A 14370-nucleotide genomic window follows, 5' to 3' on the forward strand; every position below is an offset into this window, starting at 1 on the left:
CCTACAACATATAGGTGGTGATTAGGGAAGAAATATAAAGTTTGATTCGTTAATTGTATCCTGGAAAATGGACAAACTATGAAATATCTCATATCAAAAACATCTCATGGAGATTTTTTTTTTGAAATCTGCTTTTAAATTAATTTGAAAATTAAGACAAAACAAATATTCCGTCACCGCAACTCTAGCCTAAGTGTACAAATGAAACTAGGAATCATAAGAAATGTATTGTATTCTTGTTTACATACCTCGCAATTGACTTTGAATGAAATACGATATAGCCTGTGCTTCCTTTTCTGAGAAATTTTCCATCAACATGGAGCAATGACTATGGCAGTATGCCTATAAAGAAATACAATATTCCATAATGTGAGGATATTACCTATGATAAATCAACAATGCTAAATTTTGAAACAAAAAAAGGGTCGATAGAGATTAGATCGTGAATTTGTGTCTCGGAACGAAATAAGAACACCGAAAGGTATAATTTTCCACCTCTGCTTTAGCATAGGACAATTGACTTGGTCCAACCATCATACATTTCCCATCAACCAGGTGGAAGTTTGTAGGACAATTATGGCTGGAAACTGTGTATCGGCAGCCAACTACAAAACAGAACGTTTCGAAATTAAAAGAAAAACAGGTCCTCAAACATTTTCACTTTTTGGTTATTTCTTAGGTATGTTTGAATTATCATTTAGCAGCAAATAAATACTTTTTTAAGTTACCTTTTTGTAATATGCCAAACGTTTTTATTATTATTTACATTTTTTAGATTCTATGCCATACCAATATTTTATATTACGAGTATTTAAAACATATTTCTGGAATTACCGGTAAGATTTCTTGATTGAAAGACCAATATAAGCTCTTTGTTACTTCGTATTACTATTCTGTTCTTTTTAGAGTAAATGGAAAAAAAAAAATCTTTTTCAAAACAATTTGAAACATGAAATCTATTTTCAAAAATTGTTGATCAATACATAACATAACTGTCTTATAAAATTTGCTTATGAAAGTCAGTGAGACATTTTATTTTTATCATAAAAATATCTATGAATAGTTAAGTAATAATTAAGGGGGGCAACTGTGGTTTTCAATGCGCAATGTTTCGCCCATCATAGTAAAATAAGAAGCGTATTTACTGTTTTAAAGCATTCTTTTTCACTTAATTAATAAAATTACACAAAACTAAGAAATTAAAGGTTTAAATATGTAATTACAATTTTATATAACAGAATTTTTCACCGATTTTTCAACTGATAGGTACCTTGACGTTGAGTGTGTTTTTGGTGCTATGATAAACTGAAGCTCTTAAAGAAAAGAGTATTTAAATTTTTTTTAATCACGTAGTTGATGTACTTGTATTTTGAGACGGTCCCTTAAAAATACATGGACGGTAGATTTTCCCCAAACTTTGCATGTGCATCGAAGGTATTGTAAGTCATATATGGTATAAAAATGAAGAGTTTCGCTAGTGTAGTTTTTACACAATAAAACCCCAGTCGACTCCCTTAAGGTGTTAAATTTAATGGTTATACATTACCTCCCGTGAATGGAGCTTTGGTGGTGAATGTTGACCCATGTGTCAATGCCACGTGGTTACAAAGATCTCCTGTACAACAATCACCATCCACTGAGAGCTCAACAGGATCATTTCTCTTACCGAACACATTACCAGCTTGAGTGTTAAACTGCTTGCATACCTGTACAAGAAGAACTCAAGAATTTGAGATAAAAATGTGTTAGAAAAGTTCCTATATTTGATGAATCTCACAGAAAATATATCTTTTTCACAAAGTTCATTTTATTTAAAAAAAAATCTGGAATATTTATTCGTTCGTTCAATAGGAATTGCCTACACTGTCAAGCATGCATCCCATTTTATATCCCTGCTCACCACTAAAGCTCAGTGTTTTCAGGACGTAGCATTTCTGTTCAAGATAAATTGTACTATAAAATTATTGCAGAACTTAGAAGTAAGATTACTCACTGCTGGTAATGTGCGAATCGAGAAAATCTTGGTTTCGGACACTGACTACTATTGGCACCTGTGAATTGTCTGATTAAATATATATTTTTTGAAATAACACAATAAAAATCATTTTCAGAAAGCAAATTTATTACATAGTTTAGCGATTGGATTGCTTTCATATCCGAAAAGTGCTTGATATCGAAAATATGTAAGTTGATGTTTACATCGTGTTTTACGTGTACTCGCATTCGAATGATATAATTATATTAAAAGGACTACTTGACTAATTGGACAGCTAAGTGGATAAAATAAACTTTAACAAACGTTATGCATGCCATGGTCACAAATAATGTGCTTTAAATGAATTCTATCTGAGGAATTTGCCAATAACTAGAGTTTTAACGTCATCAGAAAGAAAATTAAAGTACTAGATTCTGGTTTCTTCTTCTCAATAACCTTTAGAATTTTTTGTGTTCAAAAAATGGATTTTTAGAGTCTTCCAGAAATTGAACGGCTTCCTCGAATAAAAATCTGAACGATAAGACCACTACTCTTGAAGAATATGGCAAATAAAACCTATTTTGGTCAAGTAAAATTTTCTTCAGGGTTCAAAGCAACGGATTTAAGTTTCATTATCTGTTCAAATTTCTAAAAAAAAGTGGATAATTACAGTTTTTTATTTTCTTAAAATAATAGTTTGGATATTAATTCTTACTAGCTTTCGCTTTCACTCATTTGTCAAAACAAAGGGTACCATTGAGTACTAAGCTTGTCAAAGTCAAATGTTTCCTTAAAACAGTATGAACTACTCCCAAAATGGTGTCTACCAAATTTGCTCTGCGTCTCGTTGTAAATCAAACATCATTGATAATTTGTTGAATTTTGGCTTACATAACATCGGTTGTGTTTGTCCTGGTCGCAAAGGCCGGTAATCATCTTTGATGACTATTTTATCAATTATGATCATTGATATTCATCTGCTTATGTGTCTATAAAGGGATATTCTACTTTAGACAATATATTGATTTTGCATTTTCTGTCACAAGCCCTTATAGATAGCAAAAAAAGGTTAATATACTGTGCGTTCATCGATTTTAAACAGGCTTTTGATACTGTATGGAGAGACGGCCTTTGGTACAAATTATTTTCAAACGGTGTTAGTGGGAAGTGTTTCAACTATATTAGAAATATGTATGCAGGCATAAAATCGAGAATTAATGTGAATGGTGTGTCTTCTGAATTTTTTAACTGCAATGTCGGGGTTAGACAAGGTGAAAATCTTTCACCTTTTTTATTTTCATTGTATATCAATGACTTAGAAAATTATCTTACAGAAAAGAATGTTAACGGTTTAGAGAATTTTTCAAAAGAGATTGAGGATGATCTTAACATTTTTATCAAGCTGTTTATTTTATTTTATGCTGATGATACGGTTATTTTAGCTGAAACCGCAAATGATTTACAACATGCGTTAAATGAATTTTCTGTATATTGCAAAACGTGGAAACTCCATGTTAATGTTAAGAAAACAAAAATTGTCATTTTTTCAAAAGGACGACCCCCCCAAAATACATTCAAATACAATGACGATGTTTTAGAAACTGTTAAAGATTTCAATTATCTAGGTATTTTATTCTCAAGATCAGGGTCTTTTTCAAAGGCCAAGAAACACTTATGTAACCAAGCACAAAAGGCAATGTACGGCATTATAAGAAAAATTCGTTTATATAATCTATCTCTGGACTGTCAGCTAGATCTTTTTGATAAAGTTGTTGTTCCTGTTTTGTTATATGGATGTGAACTATGGGGATTTGAAAATATTGATATTATCGAACGTCTACATTTAAGATTTTTGAAATATATTTTAAACTTAAAATCTAGTACACCGAGTTTTATGGTATATGGGGAAATTGGACGTTACCCGATGCATGTGCGCATTTATACAAGAGTGATATCTTATTGGGGGAAATTGATGCATGGAAATGAGAATAAGATCTGTAGAATTATTTCTTTACATCTTTATTATAAATACACTAAAAATGGGATTAGTAATCCATGGATATCTTTCATACAGAATATTCTTAATACAACGGGGCTCTGTAATATTTGGACTAATCAAAATTTTCATAGTGTTAAATGGTAAAGAAACGAGGAGGGGGGATGTTAACCTATTGGATTTTTGGCCCAACGGAACATTTATGGGGAGACTCTGTATAATGTGGAGAAGATGCCGATTGAAGCATTATGAGCTGGTTTAAGAATAGAATTTCTTGGCAATACTGCAAAGAAAATACAGGGGAGTTAAAATGAATATAGAAATAACTCAGAGTGTATGTGTATTATAAAGAAATCCAGAGAGTTCCGAATGTGAAGATGTGAAGTAGCTTGGTCCTTTGGGTCATCTTTGTCAATAAATGTTAGGTTAAAAGAAGTACACATCAGATTTTTTAAAAATAAATAATGGATTTATTCGTTATTTTTAGTGTAAATTCATGTTTCTGGAATTTGTAAGATTGGCTGAATTGACCAATCAGAAATTAGAATCTATCTTTGGTTGTGCTTAGACGTAAAAAAAAAAACCCTCCCCTGTCTTTGTTCAATCGCATCATCTCGGGTCTTTCCGTCAGAGGTCGGAAAAACAACCTCAAATGTATTAACATCGCCGGATGTTAAAAAGTTATACATTTCCTGTTTAGTCAAATGTAGGATAGACGGAGTTAGAAGTCCCTTCTGTAGTATATTTTAGGTAATATCATTACATTGAATAAAGTAAAACTCCATATTCCACAGATAAAAGGTCTCCATGCATTTATTTCAAAGATAATGAAAAAGGAGGGTTGTCATGGCGTCTACCGTATGCATTCGAGGTCGTTTTTCCGTTAGTCGGAAAGGCCCGAGAAGTTGCGATTGGTCTTTGTTTAGAACAATCAGATAATGACTCGGGCTTTTCCGTCAGAAAAAAGGAAATTATGAAGTATTACAAATATGTAGTTATCTTTAAAGTGTAAGCTACACAATAAATAAACATAGTAATTTAATGCTACAACATGATACAATTGTTATCGTACGGTCTATCTATAGTAGTTTTCACAGTTTTCCCAGAATGCACGACCGTGAAGCCGAGCATGCGTATTCAAGGAATTTCGACTAACGTAGTTGCTAGCGCTCGAGAGCGCTAGCACTAATGTAATGTTCAACATGTAAAAAGCAAATATGAATAGATTCAGTAAAATACATTGAACGGGTGTAATCTAAAGCAGTTCCTGGATTGCTCCTTACATGTGTTCAACCAACAAGCAATTCTACTGCATAAAACCATACTGAACATTTATTTACTAATTACGACTTTAAAAAATGTTCATTACGACTTAATGAAATCATCTCTGAACGTTTATTTGACATAAACTGCCTTATTGATGTAGACCAATAGTAGCTAGTGTCCGAAGCCAAGATTTTCTCAATTAGCACATTACCAGCAGTGTTACTATTATATTCACCATTACCTTTTCGTAATTATTTCTGTTAGGAATTCAATATGAAAGAATTACCTCCCCTGGCTCACAGACAGTATGGTTTGTGCAGTTAGCAGGATTTGAGACATGTTGACATGAGTAACATTCAGCTGTGGAGAAAGAAGGTACGACAAATATATTTTATCACAAAATTCAAACAAGATCAATAAGATTATAATTCTTATGTCAGCCATTTTAATGGACAGTCGATCCGTGATCTTTATTATCAACATCAAATATTAGTGAAATGTCTTGTAACAGTAAGTGTAACCTCACCGCATTTTCCACACGTTCTGGGGCAGGCTTGTACCATACAGTCATCGGTACACATGTCTCGTTTGATCATGGCGAGGCGCTGGCAAGATGCATGATCAATATCATCACACTTGGATGAGAGGTTAGCTATGAAAAATATATGAACCAAAAAAAAAAAAAGATTGTATAGGATACCATTATGTAAAGGAATACTTTATCAATGTTACAAATTGCTTAAGACTTCTAAGTATCTCTATGAAATGAGCTCGAATATGAAAGTGTGTGTGAGGTCATATGTGTATGTATGGTTGGGGATTATAGACTTGCGTACAATTTGTGACAGTTCTGTGAGTGCTCTAATGAAAAAAAGGGCATATTCATCTGAATTTAAAACCTTCTTAAGCTTTCAAGAGTAAAACTTATTCAAGTATTGAAAGCAACGAAGGAAGGGCGTCTATTTGCGTTTCATTACTTGAGCAAGAGTATTCAATGTATACAATATAAGTATCTAAAATTAAGAAGAAAAATACGAAATGCTTCTGTAAAGCTTTAGGCCTTTCATTCTATCTTCTGAGGTTTTACAAAAATTAACTAATATAGTAACGTTACACGATAATTCGCGAAGCATATGACGTCGTTATTACGTCATAGTTAATAGTTCATTGCGTACAGGTAAAAAGACGGGAAATTTTTAGACTTCAAAAAGAACGATCTTGTACTTTTGCGTCGAATTTGGTCTGGACCTTTATTCATTAATCATTTTTAAGATTTTAACATTGAATTTAGATTCTACAATGCAAATTAAACTATATCCATTGCAAAAACCGCTATTAAAATCGATTGAAGTAGGATTAAGACTAGCCTGGTTCCCTGTCCCTGTTATGCTTCGTAATCTCCACGTCGCTGCCTTGGTAAGGATGATACAGGGGACCATGATAGATTAAGACAAGAACTATATTTTGTGTCGGAAGGCTTTTTAGAAGAAAATGATAAATTTTCCCCTTTTTAACTATATACAGTGCTGTTAATTTTAGATTCCAATTTCCCCCTATTTTTCATGCTGGTTGCACACAAAACTTTTTTGCGGTGAAATGTGTTATGCTTGTTCTGAAATATCTATTGAATTATTTCTTATGAATTCTTTCGATGAATTATGACAAATATAGTAAATATATTCTGAAAGTCCAGGAAAAAATGGGCAAAATTTAATACAAAATTGGCACGTTTGTAGTAATATCTAAAAAATTACATCATATACTCGCACTTTTGATTTTCTTTTCTGAATGATTAAAATAACTGACTTTTCTGCTTAAATTCTGCAAAAGTTTAAGACTTTAAAATAATTTTCTTGCTTATTTAATTTTCAATGTCAGAAAAATCACATTTTGTGAGTACAGAAAGGTCAAATAATTTATTATGCACAGCAATTTGAAATTTTTTCTTAGTCACAATTTAAAAAAGTCTTTTTTAAATAGATTTATAGTTTATTTTGTTCCATGCTTTATTTGGATAAAAATATTGGAGAGAAAACTTTGAAAATGTAATTTTTTTATGAAGACACACATTTCAGTGCAAAAAGGTCATATTTAATGTACTGTAGCGCCAAAAGAAGTATAATGACTACCATATTTTAATTTGATTTTTAATTAAGCCGTGTGTGTAGAGAGTAAAAACATACTTGACAAAAAAGTTTAAGACTTTAAATATCAGGAGCCAACCTCAATAAAAAATTTCCCGTACTTTTACCTGTACGCAACAATCTGACGTCATAGAACATTTGACTTTATAGTGATAATGGTTTTATAAAATAGTTCGGGTTCGGAATGCATATATTTGTATACGTCACAGCTCAATTGTTGTGATTATACCCTGGATCTATACAGACGTCTGTCGACACTGTCCCGTCCGGAGTCCACAGCTCAGGTGGAATGTAACCTATGTTACCCCTCACCTTTTTTCACAATTTCTACTTATTAAATACAGGTATTGTACTAGATTACTAAAGCACATCACAACAACTTTATTATATCGACGTCATATACTCCGCGAATTATAGTGTAACGTTACAATGATACTACAGTTGTTTATTTAGTAAAGCTTCAGAAGATAGAATGAAAGGCCTAAGCTTTACTGAAGTTTTTCGTGTTTTTCTTCTTCATTTTAAGTATTTGATTCCGACCACTGAGACCTTTTATTGGATTATCCATATATTAAGTATCTATATACTATTACGTTGTTGTGATGTCGTCATCATCGGCGGAGTTGTTGTTTGTGTTGCAAATGTAGGAGTTGTCGTTCGTGGATGCATTGTTGTCATCATAGGTGGCGTGGTTGTTCCAAACGAAGGTGTTGTCGTTCTCTTAGCTGATGTAAAGTTAAACAAGTCGACCTGTCTTTCACCAACAGGACGATTTCTGTTACACAGGTCATTATCACAACATTCACCCTCAAGGTTTGACCTACGTCCAATGAGTGTCGGTGTTGCAGATCCAAACAATCGTGTACAGACCTAGATTTAATCAAAAGTTACGATTGAAACTTGGTGGATTTGTCTTAAAGTTCTATAATAATAAGGGGAATTTCAAATAAAAGTGTATATTTAGTCATTGTTTTATTTTTCTTTTCTCGACTGTAAATGCTTTCAAAGTAGTATAAAATTTATATAACAATATTTTAGTAAACAATTTAAAATATTTACTATGTCTTAACCAATATCACTTATTTATTAATCTTTATAAACAGAAAACATTTACATCTGAACTTGCGCAGCCTTGTCTGTAATTGATGGAAAAATCATCTCCTAAAGACTCAGTTACGAAGCAAAACTGAAAGAACAACAAAGATGCTATTCTAAATAGTATCAAGTAAAAGGTTTTGGAAACATAGTAAACTTTTTTGAATAAATAAACCAAAAATGTTGAACTTCATAACAAAAAAAAAATCTTTTACTCGACATCAATTAACATTCTCTTTTGAAATAATAAACGGAAGAATTTTTAAAGTTACTTACATAAGAATTGTCTGAACAAATCACTGTGGTGTTGCACATTGTCGGCGAGGACAACCCATTACAATCGTAACATTTGAGGGCTGAATAACATTAAACAGGTTGGGATCACTCGCCTAAATGGGACATAATAGTCAGTTTGGGATATGATAGTCCAGATGGGATATGAATTTACAGTGCAAGAAATGAAATTTTTTATTTTGGATATAAATATCATAAATCCGCAACAGGAAAATTACCGGGGGGTATAAAGGTATAACTTTTGGTTCACAAGTTTTTCTGTATGGCCATTGTTCAGGAGATTGATCCCTCGGAAGTTCCATAACTTGTTGGGGATCAATCTTACAAACTGTAGGGTTGCAGAAAAACTTGCTTACCAAAACACATCTTCCTTTTTAAGTGCATTGATGCGGATTTATAATATTTATTGCCAAAATAAAAATTTATATCCCATTTGGGATATTTTATCCCAAACGGACTATTATATCCCATTTGGGTGAGTGGTCCAAACCTGTTAAAATAATGCCCCAAGAAACTGTTTCATTTCTGCCCTGATTAAATGAATCATTATTAGTTCTATGATTTATTGAAGAAGCTCTAGGCATTAAACAAAATAGAAATCATTCGCATATAGTATAATATGGACAGTATCTGGTACATGCAATGAAAACAAAATATTCCACTTTCAAGTTTGGACTGATTTCATTGCAAGTACAAGATAATGTATATAATTTTGGGGTTAACGCCCCTTTTTCAGATTGACGCCATTCTTGAGACCCATTTGGTTGTAGAAATTATGTCAGTCATGCCCTCATTGTATCTAGACATTTGTTGCAATTCGTTGCTCTCCGGTACAAACATGATTTTATTTCTCTCTCAACTTTAATGTTGATGTATATAACTTTAGTAACTTTTGTACATGTTTTTACATTGTGCCTTTGATTCACTGTCATTTATTGCATGTTTCAATATATGACCATTTTTATTCTGTTAAAGGAGTTATGTTCTTATTTGATTGTGGTTGGAAAGGAAAATAATAAAATATGTACACAACGGTTTTTTTTAATACCGAAATTAATTTAACATTTAGATTGTAATGAGTTCTGTGGTAGTTTGTACAGCTGAGATAAAAGAACAAATTTTTGAATGAATCCCCAAAAAATTATTTATGAAAATAAACAACAACAAAAAAATATTTTCTCTCCCTCCTTTCACACCACACCCAAAACTCAAATAGCTTATCAGATACAAAGATTTCCAATGGCTGTACTTTTATTATAATTTAGAAAAAGTTCATCTTTAATGAAAAATCTGTATAAAAGCTTTTGGAAATTTCTTTCTTAGATTTTATTCACAATGACATACAAATCTGTTCAATAAAATCACTAGTCACACTGGAATGCTCTCGCCACCACGTGCTGATCGGCTCCATGATAACCACACATGCGGACAATCGACTACAGAGAATTCACCACGGTAGTTTGAGACCCGGACTCGCTGGTTTCACTCTCCGGCTTGGAATAAATGTACTAAGTTTTTTAAAACAATCCAATCTCAGCATCTGCATGAATAGTAAGCTTCTTATCACACATCTCTTATTGGTCTCCGTCGAGCCAAACACCCCTCACGCCTTACACATTGTAAATATCATACGTTTAACTAACCTTAAAATAAATTTACACACAGTAAAGCCCAAAACAAAAGAACATACTTACAATATTGAATACTGACCAACAAAACAAATACTTTCACCGGCTAGGGAAAACACAGAAATATGACACTTTGCAAGCATTCCTTAGTACATGTTTCACACCTCGAACAAACACTTGCATCATCTCGGGTCCTTCCGTCAGAGGTTGGAAAAACAACCTCGAATGTATTAAATCACCGGATGTTAAAAAATTACACATTTCTTGTTTATTCAAATATAGGATAGACGGAGTTAGAAGTTAGCGGATCATTTTTCTTCACGTAGAGTGTGGAAATTTTTAGGTTGATGACGCTTTTTCTACAGGCAAAAGGGTCAGTTTTCGACGTCGAGTAATTACCCTGCTTAATCTACCATTTCTTCCACAGACTTTGGTTGTTTTTTTTTCAACCAGACTTTGATATCTCTGGAAGAACTGATATTAAGTTGTTCACGCGTAGGAACAATAAAAGCAGCAGTTTTTGTTTATTTTTTTTTTTTGGCACCAGTGGTCAAAGTAATTTATAGAACGGCTAAAAAACTCTCTAAATGTCTCACCAGTATATTGTTTGCAAACCCTGAACTTATCTTTGTACGTACTTGCCGTGAGATTGTACCTTTTCAGAAAGAATAGCTTTCTTTGTGACGTCATAGTCATAAGTGTCAAGTACACTACCTTTCAGATTTGGAACTAATCTCAAAGCCCATGCTGCTTTTTGCCATTTGTGGAGTGTTGCGAGCAGTTCAAAGGATTTTAAGAAAACATCTATGTCCTATACTTCAACATATTTGGGCAAGATATGCTTGACCTTGTGCTTCGTCTCCTTTTCAGTTGTACCAGGTTACTGTATAGTCGCTTTCTCTTTCGTCGCATGTTCCTGCATTTGTAACTCTTTCATTCTTACCAATAGCGTCCTCTCCTCAAATCCTTTTCATGAAGCACTTTATTTTCTTGAGTATCTCTCTCCAGTTTGATTCTTGCAGCTCAATCTCCTTTATCTCCTGTTCTCGTCTAACTATTCTCTCCTCCTGCTCAACTGCACTGGCATGTTTCCACACCTCAATACACGTAGACAAATCATGACCTTTATCAATAACCTCCTGAACCCAACTAAAGTAAAGACATCATTATTCTAGAGAACAACAACCACCTCCAACCAATGAGTAGCCTTTCAGTGTGTGACTAGTAGTTAAAAAACATACTATGAAATTAGAAACACAATTATAGTGAACCTTTTCTACTATTCTAAACCATTAACACTCAACCTGCCTTAAAAATACCACCGCTGCCACCATATGTAACGATTTCTTTGGAATTTTGTACGGCTGAGATAAAAGAAGAAATTGTAAAATTAACCCTAAAAAATATTAATGAAAATAAACAACAAAATAAAACTCTATCCCTCCTTTCACACCACACCCCCCAAAAAATAAATCAGTAATTAACTTTACAAATATCTGATACACTGTAATGAAATCACTATAAATCATTCTTTTTGTCTCAAATAGCCAATCAAATAAAAGATTTACAATAGCTGTACTTTATTAGAAATTCAAAAAAAGATCAACTTTGAAGAATAATCTGTCGTCTACGGTTACTCATTAACCCAAAATAAATCAACAAAAACTAAGCACCCACACATGCACACAAAAAGTAAGCAAAGGCTTGGATTAACTTTATTACACAGATATTAAGGTATTTATCCATTTTTTGCAATAAATTGCAAGAATTGTCTACAAATATACTCAAGGTGTTATTTGCCAGGTACCTTCATACATATTCATTATTTAAGAAATACTATTTTTAGGGTATTCATTGTTACAACAAGAATTTTATCAACAAAAAAGAGAAAAAAACGTACGACAAAATTTGCATGTTCTTGGACAGATCTTTGATAAGCATGGATCAATGCAGATATTAATATTGGCAGCAAAACCTTGGCACGCTTGATCATCAACATTGTCACAAAGCTGCTGGGAATATATTGCAGCAAAGTGGATCACTACACCGAGAAAGAGCTAAGTATTACTTCAATAAATTCTGATCGATTGATATAAGAATTTTGTTGTGAAATAAAACGTACAAGTTCCTTCTTTATTGAACACTATACAGGTATATATGTCAAATTATAGATAAGTATCAGAGATCGGAATCATGCGTGATTATTGTTATTTCTTGCAAAAAAGAAACGAAACAAATAAAAAGCTAAAATTAACAAAAATAAAATGCGAAAGAATCCAAATTTTTTTTTTGAAATTATATTCTGTTCATTGTGATAACATACGTGTCCCTAATTTATTATCTACTTTGAACTTTAGTCCAATAAATACTGTTATAATATGTTTGAAACATTCTCTGAATCTGCTTTCAAAAATATGACTGATCAACTGCTAACTTACAGCGCAAATAAGAATTAAATAAACAGAAAACTGGAAGTAACAATAAAGTATATCATACCTAAGAGTTGAATGAAAGCCCTCATGGTCATGTCGATATCAACTGTTCGATTGCTTATCTATATATTTGCAGAGAAACAAAACCATGCAATAAATTACATAATAATATATTTAATTGCAGAACACATTTCACTTAAAGGGCAATGTCTTGAATTGGGATAATGGGTTATGTATAGTAATTTAGTGTCGTAAGTTGAATTACATCCGATGCTGTACATCCAAGTTTGTATACAAGTCCGCTCCATATGATTCGGATATAACGCATTTCTGTAAGGATGCAATATGAACTAGTGCTAATTGTAACTGGGACCGTTACAGATGTTCCCCAAACGCTTCCCAACTCCCTTCTGGTGCCATATTCCCTGTACGCTTCAATAAATAGCCCAAAATCTATGCATTTGAGACTTTAACAACGCCAAATTCATTCAGATTTTAGCATTGCACGCGTGCGCATGTGAATGTATGTGCGTAATGACCATATCATCCTGTCTACACAATCCATATATATAAATATACTAAATATTAAAGTATTTAATCCAAACGTATTTAAAAATACGTTCATTCAAGTGTATTTTTGATTTAATTCATTTCACGTGCAAGCACGTGTATACATGAGCATGGTGACCATATCTTCTTGTAGAAGTCCATTACATCTATCCATGTTCTAAATCCCACCCCGTTTGGTTGAAAACCAAGGGAGTTATAGCTTTTTAAAGTTTCAGCCAATTAGATTACAGCGCACTTGTATGCTTGTACATGGTGACCATACCGTCTTGTAGAAGTTCAATATATCTATGTTCCAAATCCCACCCCATTTGGTTGAAAACCAAGGGAGTTATAGCTTTTTAAAGTTTCAGCCAATCAGATTACAGCGCATGTGTATGCATGTACATGGTGACCATACCGTCTTGTAGAAGTTCAATATATCTATGTGTCAAATCCCACCCCGTTTGGTTGAAAACCAAGGGAGTTATAGCTATTTAAAGTTTCAGCCAATCAGATTGCAGCGCACGTGCATGCACGTGTTTTCATGATAATTGCTATATATCATGTTGTAGGATATCCCAATGCATGGCTATGTTCAAATTTTCAAAGGATTTCGTCGAAAAACAAGAAAGATATTAAGACTTTAGTTTCAGCCAATCAGAGCAAAGCGCACGTGCATGTGCGTGAGATCTTGCTATTTTGACCATGTCATCTTGTCTATACTACTAATATATCCTTACATTATGAGTTTCAAAGCATTTCATAAAAAATATAAAAGTTAAGGCAATATACATTATATTGGCCATTTCACGTCTTGCACGTGCTCCCTCTTGCCAGCACACGTGCATGTACGTGCTTTCATGAAAATTCTTATATATCATGCTGTAGATCTTTATAATATATGACTATGTTCAAAATTTCAAAGGATTATGACGTAAAACAAGAAAAATATTGAGACTTTAGTTTCAGCCAATCAGAGCGAAGCGCACGT

At 33.0% G+C, this 14370-nt stretch overlaps 1 protein-coding gene across 2 annotated transcripts; it reads right to left on the minus strand.

Annotated features, from left to right (window-relative positions):
* Positions 1–224: 224 nt before the first annotated feature.
* Positions 225–12947, minus strand: LOC134229265 (uncharacterized). 2 transcript variants are annotated; one of them, XM_062710976.1, is made up of 11 exons: positions 12895–12947; positions 12299–12439; positions 8753–8832; positions 8496–8567; positions 7975–8251; positions 5764–5889; positions 5524–5597; positions 1863–1934; positions 1547–1706; positions 496–605; positions 225–342 (listed from the first exon to the last, which is right to left on the minus strand). In XM_062710976.1, exons 1-11 carry the CDS (start codon positions 12923–12925, stop codon positions 241–243), a joined length of 1245 nt encoding a protein of 414 aa, XP_062566960.1. In that variant the 5' UTR covers positions 12926–12947; the 3' UTR covers positions 225–240. The 2 variants fall into 2 exon arrangements, with proteins under 2 accessions (XP_062566960.1, XP_062566961.1); XM_062710977.1 differs by lacking the exons at positions 12299–12439; positions 12895–12947 and adding an exon at positions 10465–10596.
* Between the last annotated feature and the right edge of the window lie 1423 nt (positions 12948–14370).

Source organism: Saccostrea cucullata, unplaced genomic scaffold, assembly GCF_032062105.1.
Source record: "Saccostrea cucullata isolate Sc308-1 unplaced genomic scaffold, CSIRO_AGI_Scuc_v1 ctg1320, whole genome shotgun sequence".
NCBI classification, from domain to species: Eukaryota; Metazoa; Mollusca; class Bivalvia; order Ostreida; family Ostreidae; genus Saccostrea; species Saccostrea cuccullata.

What these genes read in the sequence shown, in the direction of transcription:
- LOC134229265 (XM_062710976.1), bottom strand. Translation starts at nt 12,925, where the DNA reads ATGACCATGAGGGCTTTCATTCAACTCTTAG. An exon ending in CAGAACGTGTGGAAAATGCG is followed by an intron (nt 5,598 to 5,763) that starts GTGAGGTTACAC and finishes CTTTCTCCACAG; the next exon opens with CTGAATGTTACTCATGTCAA. An exon ending in TGTCCTATGCTAAAGCAGAG is followed by an intron (nt 343 to 495) that starts GTGGAAAATTAT and finishes ATTTCTTTATAG; the next exon opens with GCATACTGCCATAGTCATTG.